General features: G+C 30.2%; 1 protein-coding gene across 2 annotated transcripts in view; it reads right to left on the bottom strand.

Annotated features, from left to right (window-relative positions):
* The window catches only part of lilli (AF4/FMR2 family member lilliputian), a 629,406-nt gene that overhangs the window by 24,426 nt on the left and 587,437 nt on the right, over positions 1 to 17,543 (bottom strand). For both annotated transcript variants that reach the window (XM_075378353.1, XM_075378355.1), the window contains exons 9-11: positions 5,719 to 5,767; positions 5,151 to 5,230; positions 839 to 1,085 (exon numbers count right to left, since the gene is read on the bottom strand). In XM_075378353.1, coding sequence (XP_075234468.1) covers positions 839 to 1,085; positions 5,151 to 5,230; positions 5,719 to 5,767 — 376 coding nt within the window. The remainder of the gene's footprint in view (positions 1 to 838; positions 1,086 to 5,150; positions 5,231 to 5,718; positions 5,768 to 17,543) is intronic.

The raw sequence follows: 17,543 nt of genomic DNA, 5'->3' as shown, positions 1-17,543 counted from the left end.
TTAAAAAAAAATTATTAAATACAAATTAATAATATTAAGAAACTGTCGATGGCAAAATTATTTTTTTTTATATAAAGATTTAATAACACTGAAACAATTTCTAAATAAAATGATGTTAATTATGAAAGACACCAAACATATTTTGATATAATAATCATAGCACTGACCAGAAGATCAATAAACCGCTTCAAATGCAGGAATAAGGGGTCGCCTAATAATAAATTTTGCTCTATCTCCCAATCTTACTGTGATATACATAATGATTTTTAATGCTTTGAGGCATTTTCAAAATATAGTAACAAGAATTCAGGCCGTAAATCACAAACCTCCACATTCATAAAAATATTCTAGTTAATGTAGTTCAATTGACCAAAAGATCCAATAGTGATTATACTCCTTTTAATTTAAAATTAATTTATCAACAAAATCTGTATTAAAAACAATTCATTTTTGCTCGAATATTCAGTCAAACGTTCTCAGTTATAAGTTGGTAAATGGAAATATATAACCTTAACACCGAGCACTGAATTAGAAGCTCTCAATCATCTCAACAAAGATGACACTAATGCTAATTATAACAGCAAATAATTTCAAAGTAATCGCATATCATATGGGTGACTACTAAAAACATAATTAATACATGAATCATGGCAGCAAAACATTTTTGCTGCCGTGAAAAAAAAAACAACTAGTTTTATCTTAATCTATTTTCTCATAATGAGATGTTTTTTTTATCTACAGTACATATGACACACCACTTCTTTGGATTAGTCAAACTCATAAAAAAAATTTGACAATTAAAAAAAAAATAATTTAAAAAAATGTATTAGATACATACCGGTGTACGTTTTTTATCATGGTGAGATGGAGGTGTTGCAGGAAGGAATGCGCTAAGATTCCATCTCGTCTGGGGTTGGGGTTCAGGTTCTTCTTGCGGTAGTGAAGGTGACGTCGCTTGGGCAGGCGCTGAACAACTTGAATCGCTCTCGCTACCGGTTTCATCAGTACCAGTTTCGCCTTCCCCATCGCTTGTAGAGGAGCTTCTAGGGGTTTGATGGGTTATTGGATGCGATAACATATCGGTTCTAAAAAACAAATCATATCATGAATTAGATCATTTTTTCCTATCGTCATAAAAATCTCTAAATTCACAAAACAAATTAATTCATAAATAAACTAATAAAATTATTTTAATAAATGATCACAAGAATCTTAAATGCGGCTCTGACTTTTAGTTTACACACATGGTCACAGCCCAAAAACATTTTACGTATCCAAAAGTTACAATTTTTAACTATTTTATAACTATTTAAAAGTTATAAACTAGTATTTACACGATAATGTTATGCATTTGTAAAGCTATGATGATGGATGTTACAAACTCCTGAAACATCCAAATCAAATGTAATCGACCAACACTGCATCATTATAGACCAACTCAAATAATTTTGTATAAACTTCAGCATGTTCTTTGAGTGGTATCAGCTGAAGCAAGATTAAGTAATAAAAAGGCATTAGTAATTTCAAGGCCAAACGTGAAATCCACAGGTTGCACACAGGTTTATTTACATGCACTCATCCCACACAATAAACATGAATAAATGATAGTATTCAATTATTCATTATAATTTCAATGTCTCCACATGGCATCAATGAACATGATCATGACAACCCCAAGGTGAACATGTGGTGTCCTCAAACTTCAAAGTAATAGGCACATATTTTTCTTTATGTAACCAAAAGTGATATCTCATAAGTAATAAAAAATAAATGAAATTATATGATTACCCAAAATTGTACATAAAAATGTCATATTTCAAGAAGACTGTGTTATATTCTTTAAGCGTTTTCAATATGATATTTTCAAAACACTGGATAGGAAGGGGGTGGAAAAAGATATGATCATCACAATCACCAAATGTCTTTAATTTATAATATATTTGTGATCTATGGTTATAAAAACAAATACTTCTAAAACCACCTTTATATACACTATATAAGTATGTATTACCAAAATAATTATACTAATATCTGCTAAAAGATAGCATAAATGAAAGTAAGTTTTAATATATGTTTTTTACTCCGTATTATGTATTTATGTCAAACTGCCCATAAGTTTTAAATGAACTAACCGATTTCAATATGTTCTCAAAATCATTTTTTGCTCCCCGAGGAAAATTTTTTAGCTAAAACCATTAGTTTTTTCATTTGAATTAATTTTTACGAGAGCTTACAGGCAGTGCTTGACATCACACACCCTATCCATACCACCACCACTTTCATCACTAGCAAGCATTCTTTCGCACATAATGTAAATCAACTCACAAATACAAACAGCTTTTTTTCATCAGGGGAATTTAAAATTTGAATATTTTTTTCTTTTTGAACCAAACTTTGAAAAAATAATAAACATGCAAAATAAAAATAATTAAAAAAATGTGTGCAAGCACACAAACAGACACTTCCCCACAAATAATTCATAAAAAGTATATTTATCAACTGATCCACCCGTAACAAGAAAATAAAAAAAAAGTTAACTGTTTTATAACTGATAAATTTTAAAAATAAATTTTTAAATAAATATTACCAAAATTAAACAAAATTTAAATAATAATGAAAATTAATTAAATTAAATCAAATTTACAACAAAGAAAACTTTTCAAAGGCTACTAAACAAAAGAATAGAAAGGAAGATTTTACTCAAAAAATTCTCAGAAATAAGGTTAAACTTACTCTGACGCTGATAATAAATATTACCAGACAAGCTCCAATAGCATTCATCCATAAAAACAGAAAGAAGATAAATGTGAAGGATGGCACAACATCCAAATCCCTTTGCAAACAGCATTGAAGGAACCATCCCATCTTCCATAATGTGTGCGTGAAAATAACACCACATGCCCACAAGGCAGTTGCATAATATTTAGAAATGACATTTATTATTAATCATTGAAATAACTTAACAATAATAAAATGAAAATAAGATAACATAAAGAAAATACAAATAATTTAAATAAAATTAAATATATCAGCTTGTGTAAAAAGAATTGGAGCCTTGGTGGCCAAAATTGAGAATATAATTATTGTTATTTGAAAATAACATTACGAGATCACATATGAACCATTTTTTTCAATGACCTTCTATTTTCCCGGCAACACCATAATCCCATCACTACAGAACTTCTGTGATTTCTGGTCAAAAAATTGTGATGCGGTTTTCACAGGCTTTTTTTGCAACTAACTTAACACCACTCAGAGTTCTGCACAGACCGAAACAAATGACAATTTGACTGTGCCAGGTCTGGGCTACACGGTAGACACATTAAAATCTTCCAGTCAAGTTCTCCCAATTTCTGGATGTAGCCAATTTGGCATTGTCAGTGTGATATACAACACCCTTTCTGTTGACCGGTTCAGGCCCTGTTTTTTTTTTTTAATTCCTAGGTGCAATCACACAAACTGTCTACAGTACAGGTCTGAGTCTATCGTTCTGAGGAAATCGTGATGAATAATTCCCTTCCAAACCCACAGCATAACCTTCCTACGCGTTAGTGTGAGCTTTGCCATAAAAAACCGTGGAGCTTCTCCTTGCTTCGACCAAGTTCTTTTTCACTCATTTTTGTCATAGGTTATCAGCCTTTCATTACTTGTGATCGACCACTACAGAAATTGTTTGATTTTGTAACGTTTCAATACAGATTCACAGATAGAAATTCAATCAAGCAAAATTTTCTTAATCAGATTATGCAGCACCCAAATGTTGAGCTTCTTTTCATAGCCTACTTTCTCCAAATAGTTTAACACTGTTTGGTGACAAATGAAGTCGTTGTTGATGTCATGACAGTTTACATGCCGATCTTCCTTGACTTTTGCCAGAATATGCTAACACTATGGCGAAAAGGCTAACTACTTTTTACACTATTATTTTAGTCACAAAAATGTTCATTGACATTAAACTATTTAAGTATTAAAAACAGAGTCTTGAGTGGATGAGAATACAGCCAAAATTAAAAGTATAAGATAGAATAAACAAATGCTTCTTATTGGACTATGATATTAAGCGGTTGGAAGAATAAATTTAAGTTAAAAAATAATATTTATAAAAGTAATTGCCAGATCTATCTCATCTTGTTTATTATATTTATACTCTGGTATTATCACAACACCCAGCTGATGACATCAGCCAGTTGTGCTCCACCCGACACCATCAAAATCCATTTCAGAAACTTTGAAACAACAGGATCCACTTTTAAAAAGAAACCACTAAACAATTCACACACCACAAAGCATTACTGTGCAGCAATCAGTTGGAGCTCACAGCCTTCTAAATGCCACTGAACAATAATAAACATTTCTTTAACCGGCATATGAAAGATATTTTGAGTGAAAATTCTAATTCATGCGCATACAAATTCAAATCATTTAATCTCCCAAATGATTTCTCTTCTTTTAATTTATTTGATGGAAAGATATCAGAGATAAGGTCTCGAATCGTTAATAAGGGTGTAATACATAACACATATAACCACTCACTCATTAAATCAGCAGCGAAGGAAGAAAAAATCTATAATTCTAAATATAGAGAAAAAAATTATTTTTTTCAATAAACCAGTAAATTCTGAGAAAATTCAGCTTATCTTCAAAATGAACTGAGAAATGAATAATGCTGGATAAAAAATTTTTATAATCAGACACGTCTTTTAAGAATAACTGCGTAATGATTAAATAATTGACAGACACATTGAAAATATTAAATCACTTCAAATTAGTTATTAAAAAAAAAAACTCATGTTTCAAGTACAAAAAATAAATTATAATCATATACAATTAAAAGCAATTTTAATGTACGTATTAATAATAATAATCGTAAAATAACCAACATCAACATCCTCTTTTTAACCGAAAAAGCTGTAAAAGTTTTATTATCTTACAGAGGAGGACTCTGGAAGATAAAGGATAAAGATATGTTCAATAAGAACAAAATGTAAACATCTAAAGCCGTGCCTAATAATAAATTACTTCTCTATGTAATCAAATTAATCAGTACCAAAGTTTTTTTTTATAAGTTTAACAATATACTATTAATATTTTGCAGTTTTGAAATTATATCACTTAACTAAAAGAAAAAAAGGTTATAAAGAAATACTGACACTTGATGATTTTCAGTATTATTTTGTTCACATGGTGGACTTCGTGGAGAAGGAGGTTTATCTGGCAACGACTGACAACCCTGTAAAAAATAAATAAATTATTAAAAAAACATAATTAAAAAATACCAAGAAACAAATAAAACTGTAAAAATGAAACATGGAAGACATTTATGTAATTTATGCAGAATATTTGAATGAAATTTTTTAAAAATTAAATAAATTCATTGTAGTACAGCAAATAGCAAATGAAAAAATAAAAAAATGGATATAGAAATCAACAGAACATATTCTATTTGTATGGGGAAATGAGAATAATTTGTATTAATAAAATACAGTACAAAGATGACACAATTCTTTTTTTAATATTTATGTAAACAAAAAGAAATATTGCTTTGGACCATTACTATATCCCTCATTGTCAGTAATTTGCTTAGAAAAATCTGTTGTTTTATGAACCATAATAAAATTAAAAAATCACACAAGGATGATTTACATTTATTTTTTCACCTCCAGTTGAAGCAGATGAAAAAAATTAATAATAAATTATAGTAGATATAATATTATTTACCTCTTCAGGATCATCTTCACTACTTGATAAACTTAAATCCCCCAAAACTCTGTAAAAAGATACAAACAAAAGAAAAGATTAATTGACATAATTTAGTCAACTATACATATTTAATAAATACAGAAATATAATAATAAGCTATGCTATGTACAGCACAAGATCGATTCGATGTTCATGCTCTTATTTATAATAACAAGAAAACCTCCATTTTATGTAATCTGCCCAAAACGGTTGTAGGCAACCTGACAATCCCAAGTCATTACACCAAAAGCAGCTTAACCGTTCTCGAAAAAACTAACATTCCATGCCAAGTTTAAAATCATACGTAAAAAAAGTAAAACGATTTCTCATCTTCTTTACTGAACCAAACGTACTTCTGTACATCAATACGCCAAGACTATCAAAATGGTCTTTGTTAATATTTGCACCAAAAAGTTTCTTCTTAATATTATTGAATAGCGAACATCATTGCTTCCATAGAATGTAAATATGACTTCCACACCTTTTAAGTAATGACCTTTACACACAAACCAAAGGATTTTTTCTTCTTGTTTTAAGAGGAAAATCAGGAGCTGAACAGAATGCACAGAATTAAAGGTGGGAATAAAAAAATCAGGTGAACAAACCTGAAATTATCTGTTATTATCTTTATAACAGATTTATAATTGCATAAATATATTAATACGTAAAAAAAATTTAGATGGTAATGAAACAGGTAGGGGGCAAACAATAAGGGTAACAATTGTACATTTATTTTCCAAAGGGAAACAACTAGTATATAAATAGCAACTGGATGACAAAAGCTTATCATGAGGGACCAAACTATTGTTATATGCGGTGTATGTGTGCAGTAAATCCTTGCGCATGCATAATTGTAAACAATAATACATAAACAGGATACACTTGAATGCATTATAACAACAAGCAAGCAAACTGGTTACAACAAATGAGAACCACTAGAAAAGAATTGAAGTCATCCGCAAATATAAATTTCCTCTTCTATCGCATCAAATTACATTACATATTGCTCCAACCATCCGTTAAATTAGAAACTTTTAATAACCCATGGCACTACAATAAATTAAAAATATAATTATCCCAATAACAACCTGTAGTTATAAAGAAGAAGAAAGAAAATGAACAGATTTCTAAATTACACCTCTTCATTAATAACTACGCTTTCTGTAGTAGTAAAATTATATTTTAATTAAGGCACTTATTTCATATCTGCATTTTCTTCGCTTCTGGCAAACAGGTCCCAAGCCCAATAAGGCACAAATAACTCCACTTTGCTAATCTAGTTATAACAACAAATAGTTTTTATAGATTATCAAACCGAGATAGTATGTAATTCTAATATATGTATATGCTATGTTAACTGTAAATTAAAAATAACTGGGATAGAATGTTCTAATTAAGCAAATTGACTGAATTTCATCATAAAACATAATCTGATCACAATTCTAGAAATAACACTGCTGTGATAAAAATTGTAACTGTAGCTGGAATCAATCTTTTCAAGGACCAGAAGCTTTCCTACCACTAAGAATATTCAATGGTTGAATACCCCAAGGAAATAAAAAATAAATCCAAATAATTTGATATTCTGGTATTACCTGGCTAGTATAACTGTGACCTTAAATTTCAAGTTGATACAATACTTAGATGACTTATGCCCAAAAGCACTACAATTGAAACATAAAACTAGATAGAATTATCCCCCCATCTGATGAATTAACTATTCGACAACTTAACTTTCAAAATACTAAATACTCCGGGACAGAATTTTTTTAAACGTGAATGTATTTTTGAAATGGAGATTTAAGACTTAAAATATTAATTTTTTGAAGTTGCCACTCACCTTGCTTAGTGAAGTTTTTTCTATGAAAACATTTTGATCAAAGATTTCTATTTATAGTTCTTATTTTGTTTTTAGTTTTCATATTTTACATTAATCATAAAATTAACTTTCGTTAAATAAAGATTAATTGGCATAATATGGATGACTTATTAGTCATCCATATTATGCCAATGACTTTACTGCCATATTAACTTCATTTACCTGTGAAGGTGTATTACACCTTCACAGGTAAATAAAGCTTATTGGAATATAGTAACAGAAAAAATAATGTATTCTACTGTGAAAATCCACTGAAGGACTTTTGTATGGGGGAAAAAACAAATTTTTTCTTCTTGTTAACGACACAAAAAACCTAATCTCACCAATAAAAAGCTCACTAAAGAATAATTTTCCTACAGTAATTTTTTTTATTTACGACCACAGATGCTGTTTTTTCAAATATTTTCAAGTGAAATGAATGAAATCATGAGCTGAAAAATAATAAACCCTTGTTAAGAAATGAATGTAAGATCAGCCGATCTGTTGGAAACAGTGATGAATTACTGCAATATTAATTATTCAATTTAAGCCTGGCTGATTTGCCGACACCTTGTACCATTAATAATTTTATATTTGTATCATTATAAAAAGATCTATTAAACATACAAAGAAAAAATTTAAGAAATATCTTCAGCTATGAAAAACAGATCAACCTCACTCAATACAGAAAAAATGAATAACTTTAAAATGAAGTGCATCGAAGCAACAATCAATGCACTGACTAGTCGATCAATCATGTACCGTATGAGTCACAGGAGTATTAAACATAAGTAACTTCCCTTTTTTATTTAAAATCCTCCCTTCTCACATCAAACCATGTTAGAAACAACAAAAAAGAGGGGAACAAAGAGGAATGAAAGGGTAGTAAGCCGGTAAAGACCCGATTCAATAACAGGCTACCGAAGCATTAAACAGAATGAAATTCAGGGTAGGGAGGTTAAGAGGGGAGAAAGAGAGGGATAGAAACATTCACTAAGCAGTTACAGGATATCAATCCTCCTATCTATACAACTTATCACAGTAATATTTGTTTAAAACATCTAAGTTAATATGAAAACAAAAAATTGTATAAGGACTGCATTATTTATTGACAAAAATCAATAATGGACTACTGATAAAACTAGTCGATAAAGTGTACATCGAGATTATAAAATAGAAATAAAAAATTAACAAATTTGTTCAAGTATGTTACAAAAACTCTCTTTTATATAATAATATATTCGAAAATCAATTTTGTTTGTCATTAATTCATTTAAAATGGAACATTAAAAACAATCATAATAATTTTCTTATTTTATTTTTACGAAACAGAAAAAAGTCCCGGACAAAACATCATAAAATTTAAGGGAGGTTTAATAATGTATTCCCATCACTTTTCTGTTAACTGAACATCTCATCTCATTTCGCTACTGAAATCTATCTTTCTAAAAACTTTTTTTAGGAAACCTTTTTTTTATTATAATTAACTTTATGAGTATATGTAATGTGCAAAAAATAAATACTACTTTCTCATCTGGCTTCATGAAGTTTTCCAGTTACAATTTTTTAAATAACTATCGCTAAAAGTCTAAGAGTAATTTAATAATTAAAAAAAAACTCTTATGCTCATATCTGTAAGCTGAATATAAAAAAGGAATGAATTTAGCCTTACTGTATCACAACAGATACGATAATTTAAAATATTTATTACATAAATATATATTGTTTCATCAACTTATTATAAATAAGAAGTTTAATATATATATATATATATATATATATATATATATATATATATTTAATAAACTTATTATAAATGATTAATTATAATTAGAAGTTATTGCTCTTTACAACAAGAAGCAATCAACCAAATTAACCGAATGAAAGAAGTAGCTGAAAAAACATGCTTGCAGATCTCCTTTTCAAAGACAGAAACAAGAGCCAGTAAATACCCCAAAAAGACAATAGAAAAAAATACAGCAAGATCAAGAACATGGACTATTTTAAATATATTGGAAAAAGAATCAGTAGACACCCAACAGGTAGACAAGCAACTGAAACCTAAAAAAAACAAATTACTACTAAACGTTTACCCAAATAATATTTACATTAAAAAGAACCTTTGTATAAATACAAAATTAAGGCAATAAAAAAAAAGTTGTAATACCAGTAATCTTGTACGGCATGGAAACTATAAATATAACTGGATAGAAAATCTAGACAAAGTTGAAAGAAGAATTTTAAGGAGGATTTATGGTCTAAGAAGGTCTTAAGACAAAGATTAAATAAAGAGATGTACGATAAAATTAAAGACCTGTAAGTAACATTAAGAGAATAACGACATGTGGTTAATTCTACAGACACATGGTGCGAATAATCCAATCAAGGCTAAACAAACAGATCTTCGACAAACTCTAGAATTATAAAGTTCAAGACGGCTATGTTAAAAGATGAAAGAAGCGCTAAAAAAGTTCAACATCAGAGAACATGACTGTATAGATAAAAAGTAATACAGAATAAATTTTTTGAATTAAATATTTATATAGATGAAAAAAAACCACTGAACAGAGTAGAATAGACTAAAGAAGGAAAAACTAAACTGTCTGAAAAAATGAAGAAATTCTAGAAGAAAAACTAATAAATGATATTTGCATGGTTCTTGAAAGCCTTTCCATGGAGAAAAAACACAAGTTCATTAAATTTTTATACAATTTTTTCATTAACTTTTTTTTTAATTTTCTTTATTTTTTAGATTTCAGAATGTAAAATTGAAAATTTTGCATTCCTGGAACTGTTTATTACAATAAAAGACATCATTTCCATACAATAACTAGGGACGTAAGTACCAAACAGTATTTATTTGTTAACCAGTCAGTCATACATGCATTGATGATTTTGTGAAGAAAACCATATATTTCAGGATTGACAAAACAGATTTTTTTTCATATTTGCCCCAAATATTTTCTATATATGGAATTATTGATCGTAGAAATTTTTTCAAAACTTTGTTCAGGGGGAAGAGGTAACATGAAAAATGTAACTTCAATTTTCTCCAGAGGAATTTTAGAGAAAAATTTATTAAAACGAATTTGTAACCTATTATTCATATAAAAGTAAACCAAGACACTTTTTTTAAAAATCAATCACCACTTCTTAAAATGCACAATTTTAGTTATTTTGCTTCAATTTAAAAATGATTACATCATATGTGTGTGTGTGTGTGTGTGTGTGTGTGTGTGTGTGTGTGTGTGTGCGTGTGTGTGTGTGTGTGTGTGTGTGTGTGTGTGTGTGTGTGTGTGTGTGTGTGTGTATATATATAAATATATATATATATATACATGAAATGTAAACAATTCTTTTTTTTAAATTACAGACCCTGAACGTAAACTACAGAAAAAGATTTAGCAACAAAAAAATTGTGCGAGGTACAATATCACTTGACCAGCATAGCCAGGAGTCAAACAAGACTTTACCAACTTTATGAGTTTAATTCCAAGAGGCATAAAACGGGGTCAGAAATTTTTAATTTAGAACAAATACATTTAATATAATTAGGTAAGATAACATAAAACCTTAATAAAACATTATGAATTCAAAAGAGGGATGATGAAAACAGATAAAACTGGGTCAACAACAACCCCACGTGTCTAGACGTAATAATTTACCTCCTGCCCTATATTCCCCCACCACAATATTACTTACCTCTGACCGGTACGATACAATTTCATGCAGAAATACATAATAATTTATTAGAGTAAGAATTGAGGTAAAAATGGTGAGTTTGTTTGTGTAAATTTAAAAGTGGACAAAAAAATGTATGGCACAGTAAATGGGCAGACTCGTTTTATCAAACTTCTTGATAAAATCAGTGGGCAGCGCACATCTTGCACAAAGCAAATAAAAAATAAATAATACACTTAAATAAGTAAAGCTATCATTTATTACAATTTAATTACCACTTAAAAATTTAATAAAAAAATAAACATTACATTTTCAACAAAAAATATTTTATAACAATGTTTCGCGTAACAATTTTCAGTCATTTCACTTTTTAAAATTACGATGTCATATAAAATTTATAAAAGTATACAAATTAATTAAGAGGGGAAATAATATTCAAGTACTATTATACTATACTTTACTTTTTTTGCTGATCAAATTTAAAAGCACTCGCCGTTTTTTAATAAACTGTTAAACGTGGTGGAATTTTTTTTATTCCTCAATAATATTTATTTTAAGTTATAAAATTTCATTTTATTAAAGAAAATAAAAAAAAAACATGGAAATCGAGATTTTTTGGTGAATTTCTAACCTATTTGAATTTACATCCAAATCTGCAAAAGGGTTATATAAGGCTTTTATTTATATATCTTAAAATTTATTCCCTACCTCTAAAAATTTTGTTTTCCGTTTTTTGGTTCTAACACTTAATTTCTATTATTAATAGCCCGAAAAGTCATGCGATACTTTGCCAGCTTTTTTTCTGATTAATACACCACAAATTTGGCTTAATACATTATCCAAATGTAAATTTTTATAGAAAAAAAAATACCAGACAGACGGAAAACGAGGGAGTTGAACATTTATTCGTATTATTTTATTTTTTTTTTTGAATTATTGAACCGTTTCTCAAAGTTTACACCGTATTTAATAGACGCTCAGCATAAATATAATCGCTCGCGCGCACATACAAACAAAAAATAGAATTACGAAAAAACTGCAGGTGAGGATGATTACAAAATCGAGCAGTTCGTGTACAGGTGTTTCAACTAAATGCGGTCATCATATAATTACTGCATGCTGGCGCTAAACATTTTTTATTTTTACGGACTATAAAGGGGAAAGAACGATGTTTTTAACTGATAACAAAAGAAAATATCAAACAGATGATGAAGAAAATAAAACAATTACAAAACAAAACGGAAAAAAGAACAAGAAATTACCGATATGAAATAAAAAATCCAATTTCCTTATTCTGGGCGTATCATATAGTCAGACTTGAACATAATCCGCAATAGAGAACTATTAATATTACGTATAATGTTGATGGTACATATGCCAGGTGTTTTACACATCTGTTTCCACAAGTCTTACACTTTTTTTTCCGCCTTATAATTTTTTATCATCATTACATAAACACCTGCCGTTACCTTTTAAAGAGGGGTAGAGGGTTGACGTAACTTCCGATTTCCGTTTAAAGAAGAATATTTATTCTGCCCTATCCATCCACAAAGTGATGGATAAAAATACAAACTAACACACGTAATATAATTATAAACATTCGTTTACAAACTGAGACGCTATATTCTAAGTAACCGGCGAACATATGGTACATTAACAGCATTAAAAAAATTTGATTTTTTGTTGTAAAAAAAAAAATTGATGGGAAAATGTTGACGCAAATACAATTGATGACGCAAATACAATGTAGGAAATAAGTTTCTTTAATTCTCGAAAACCAATCAAATACTGTAAATATAAGATATGTGTGAAATTAGCAAAATAATTCCACATCAGGGAAAAAGCGATGCTGTAGCTCACGTCAACTTTTGTTTCCTTGCATCACCTGTTAAAAGGAGAGGGGGGACGAGGAAAAACAAATTAACTAGCCCTGATCAAATTTTCCCTAAACCAGATTTCATACGGTTTTCACTCTTTATTACGGGTAAACATTTTGTATGATAGCAGAAGAATTCAACATCGATCGAGAAACGGTTCGTCTAATATTAACTGAAGATCTTTGTATGAGAAAGATTTGTGCAAAAATGGTCCCCAAAAATCTCACGCAACAACAACGAGAAACACGGAAAAATGTGGCAGCCGATCTGTTAGAGCAAACGGAAATCAATCCAGATTTGTTGAGCCGTGTTATCACCGGTGATGAAGATTTGATTTTTTCAATACGATCCAGAGACAAAACGCCAAAGTTCGCAATGGTGCTCAAAGGGATCACCCAGACCAAAAAAAGCTCGCATGTCAAAGTTAAAAGTGAAATGCATGCTTTGTGTGCTTCTTCGATTCCAAGGGAATTGTTCGTAAAGAGTGGGTGCCTCCTGAACAAACGGTTAACCGATATTTCTACAAAGAAATTTTAGAAAGACTTCGTAAACGAGTTCTTCGTGTCCGTGCCAACATCGCTGATAATTGGATTCTGCATCACGATAATGCGCAATCCCATACTGCTCTGTCAGTACAGCAATTTTTAACACCAAAACAAATTTCAGTACTACCACAGCCACCTTCTTATTCACCAGATATCGCTCCGTGCGACTTTTTTCTATTTCCAAGAGTCAAAATGGCGGTCAAGGGACACCATTTTCAAACAACACAAGATGTCCAAAAAGCTGTGATGACGAGGGTCTTGGAGGATATTACAGAAGATGAGTTCCAGAAATGTTACCATCAATGGCAGAAGCCCTGGAATAAGTGTGTGCAATCAGAGGGGAACTACTTTGATGGAGACAACGCTAAACATGACTAAAACGGTAAGCAAAATTTGTTTCACATCAGTCTCATTACTTTATTGTCGCACCTCGTATGCACTTTTTTAAGCTCATGTACGATTAAAAAAAGTTTAATAAACCAAAAAAGTTTTAAAAGATTCAAAAATCTATATTTATAATCTTTGATCAGTTACCCATCCACAAAGTATTTTTATTTTATTTTTTTGAGGGCGTTACATGTATTATTCCACTACTACTCCTAAGAAAAAATAAAATTAATTTGGTTAAAAAATATTCAATAAATTAAAAGACAGCTTTTTAAATTTTTGGGGAAGGGGAATTATTGGAGGCATTTTTTTTAAGTAAGAAGCGCGCACGCACGTACAGTTAAGATACCGTGGGATTATGTTTGCAATAATTTGAGAAAATTAACTCTCAAAAAAATTATCACCCCATCTCTTTGAGAATCGATTCCAAAATCTCATCAACAAATTATCCCCCTCCCCCCCATAAACACGATTTTCTGTACAAAATTCCATGAAAATTGGTTGATCAAGTCAAAAGTTATTAAGCTTCAAACATTCAAACAAAGGTACGTGGCCCCTTCCAACTTTTTTTTGGCTTTTTGGGGTACCTGGCTCATGAAACTTCGAGAAATGTTTAAAAAAAAATCCATACCCCATTCTTTCACCGATTACCTTCCTCTTGAAGCAGAACTCTACAGCTTTGATGTAGAGTTACATATAGTTTATACTAATAGTATATAGTATAATTATATAGTTATAATAATTAGTCATAATTATAGCTATAGTTTATAATTATCGATTAATTGGGGAATGTTTTACTGAAAATATAATTTAACCGAATGGACTTTTGCGGATACCATATTAGTTCAGCATATCAGCAGAAGAAATTAAAGTGATAATCGAACCTATTACGTTACTCTTTGCATTTTAGCATGTATATCCGCAATTTATTGAAGAATCATTTACATTTCAAAATTAGTAGTAACTCTGTTTCGTGTTTCCTGAACTTTACCTTTTTGTTTCACACCGGAAAAATATCAGTAGAATAATTTTTAAAAGTATGTTATATAAAAATTACAATTTAAAATTTAAATAAAATATAGATTAACAGATGTGTATATACATCGCGGTGCGTAAAGCAACAAGAAACGTCAAGTAATACGTGGTATTCCATTTAAACCATTCAAAGGTCGTTCGATTTTATTTAAAGGAAATTATGCTTTTACCTTCAACCGAAAAACATCAAAGGCTTAAATATGTTTAAAAATGAATACACTAAAACTTCAAAACGAGTTCAGACACCTGTTTGACAATATCAGGATAATCGAAAAAAAACTAAAAGATATTTCACATCAGAAATCATCGAAATACTTCAAAGAATATTGTGACAACTAAAAAATATCTGGAACCTTACTAAAATAATTATCAGATATACCGCCTTTTCCTTTACTTTTCCTCCTAGATAGAGCTATAGCTGTAGAAGGGAAATTATTGTAATCGGTCCAATTTAGGCATATGCGGTTTTTACCCGATCTTGATTGGTTTTCCCTAAGGAACCCAAAAAACCGGATGGAAATTTTCCGGTTGTTAATGTTCGTACGTACGCGTGTGTATACGGTGTCGCAATCTAAATCACCTAATATCTCCAGAACTACTGGACCGATTTTGACCAAACTTGGTCAGATTACTTCTACGTATTAAATCCATTAAATTTTCAACTTTAAAGGTCAAGGAGGAGTTGAGGCTGTAGTGCAAGTTCACCCCATCAACATGTGGAGATTTCGACAAATTAACATATTTTTTTTAAGCACATTTTTTAACAATTTAGAAAATAATATTTCCAAAAAAACGTTTGAAAAATCGCACTCCCCCCCCCCGAAAAAGTGCTCTAAACTAAGTGACTAAGTGGGTATACTGCGTCAATAGTACCCCCTGTCACCACACGGAGTGCTAGTGTAGCACTGAGTTAATTAAGTTGTGAGAGTATGCGCGTGTAAGCCGAGTAACAGGAAAGTGTTAACAACTGTTGTCATTTTTTCATATACTCTTTGCCAATTCTTCCGGTCGGGTACGTGCGATCAAGACATTTTCTTGTTCGCAACAATTTCCGTACAATTCACACTATTCTCCTTACAACCAAATTCCGAAAGGTTCTGTTTAAAATTAAATAACGTATAATGTAGCGAAACTTCGATCGTTTCTAATCAAATATGAGATGATGAGTTTACTTTTACAACTGATGGAGGCTCTCTTTGTGTCAATATCCTCTGTAATAATGTAACACATTACGTGTAAATAATTCGTGCTTCTCTTTTAAGTTTATGGAAATTTTTTCTTTATATTAATTATACTAGATATTTATTTTTCTATTTCCTAAGATAAACGTTTACTCATAATAGTTATCAAAAAAATAAATAAAACGCGTATAGAAGAGGCTAAAAAAGAAATTCAACTTGTAGTAATAATATTAATGGAGTAATTAATTTTTATGTCAAAACAATTAAATTTGGATTTATCATTTTATTGTAAAAAATAAATAAATAACTTTATTATTAGAGGACCACGATAAAAAGTGAAAATCAATCAAATTTGATCAATTTGTTTTAATTGGTTTTTGTAATGTAAATAAACTTTTTTTTTTTTATAGTTCATACTTCGTGTAGTAAAATTTGCTTCAAATAGCAAATAATTTAAAGCGAATTATAGTTTTAATTAACTGTACGATAAAGTTACTGTCAATTAGTTTTGTTCTCAGTTTTCCCTCATTATCAAAATCATTTTCATTCATTTTATTAGCGTTAATGATATTGCTAGAGACCGGATTACATGCATTTGCATATTAAGCCCATTCTCACCGGTTATTGCATATTTTCTTTGAAATCTAGTAATGATGCATATTTTCGCTATATATTTTTCGGTAGGGTACCTAGTTAATAAATGAAATCTTACGTTGTAGCCGGCCAAACCTATTAGTCGCACGGCTCTTACAGTGCATACCAGCCGCGCGTCTATAGTTTTGGTAGGATAATATTATTATGAGGCCGAATAGAACCACTTTGTCTCGACTCACCCGAGACAAAGACGGACGATACCGTTCTGCGTTGCGCAGGCTTACTGCAGCACTCCTCCCACTAGGAAACTAAATTACGCAAGTTCTTGTTGACGAGCTTATTGCGTTAGTTTATTTATTTGAGCAAAGTTTAATATGTACCATGTCTCCCGAAAAAAAAGTGCCTCTTCGTAGATAGTCGACTATCCTGAAACGTTTACTACGACGGAAATGTCTTATATTATCGAGTTTGCGAGAAAAATATTTCGTGCACAAAAAAATTTCAAATAGACCAGCATGTCAAGACAAGTCTTCAAAAGGCAGGATTGCAAAAGAACAACAAGAACTTATAACGGCGGCAAGTAGCAGTGATTTCATTTCAAAATGTAAACAAAAAAACCACTTCAACATGGATTTATGTAAAGCAT

Source organism: Lycorma delicatula, chromosome 11, assembly GCF_047948215.1.
Source record: "Lycorma delicatula isolate Av1 chromosome 11, ASM4794821v1, whole genome shotgun sequence".
Taxonomy (NCBI): Eukaryota; Metazoa; Arthropoda; class Insecta; order Hemiptera; family Fulgoridae; genus Lycorma; species Lycorma delicatula.
Note: the sequence above shows the minus strand (reverse complement) of the source record. Positions and strands in the feature narration are given on the sequence as shown.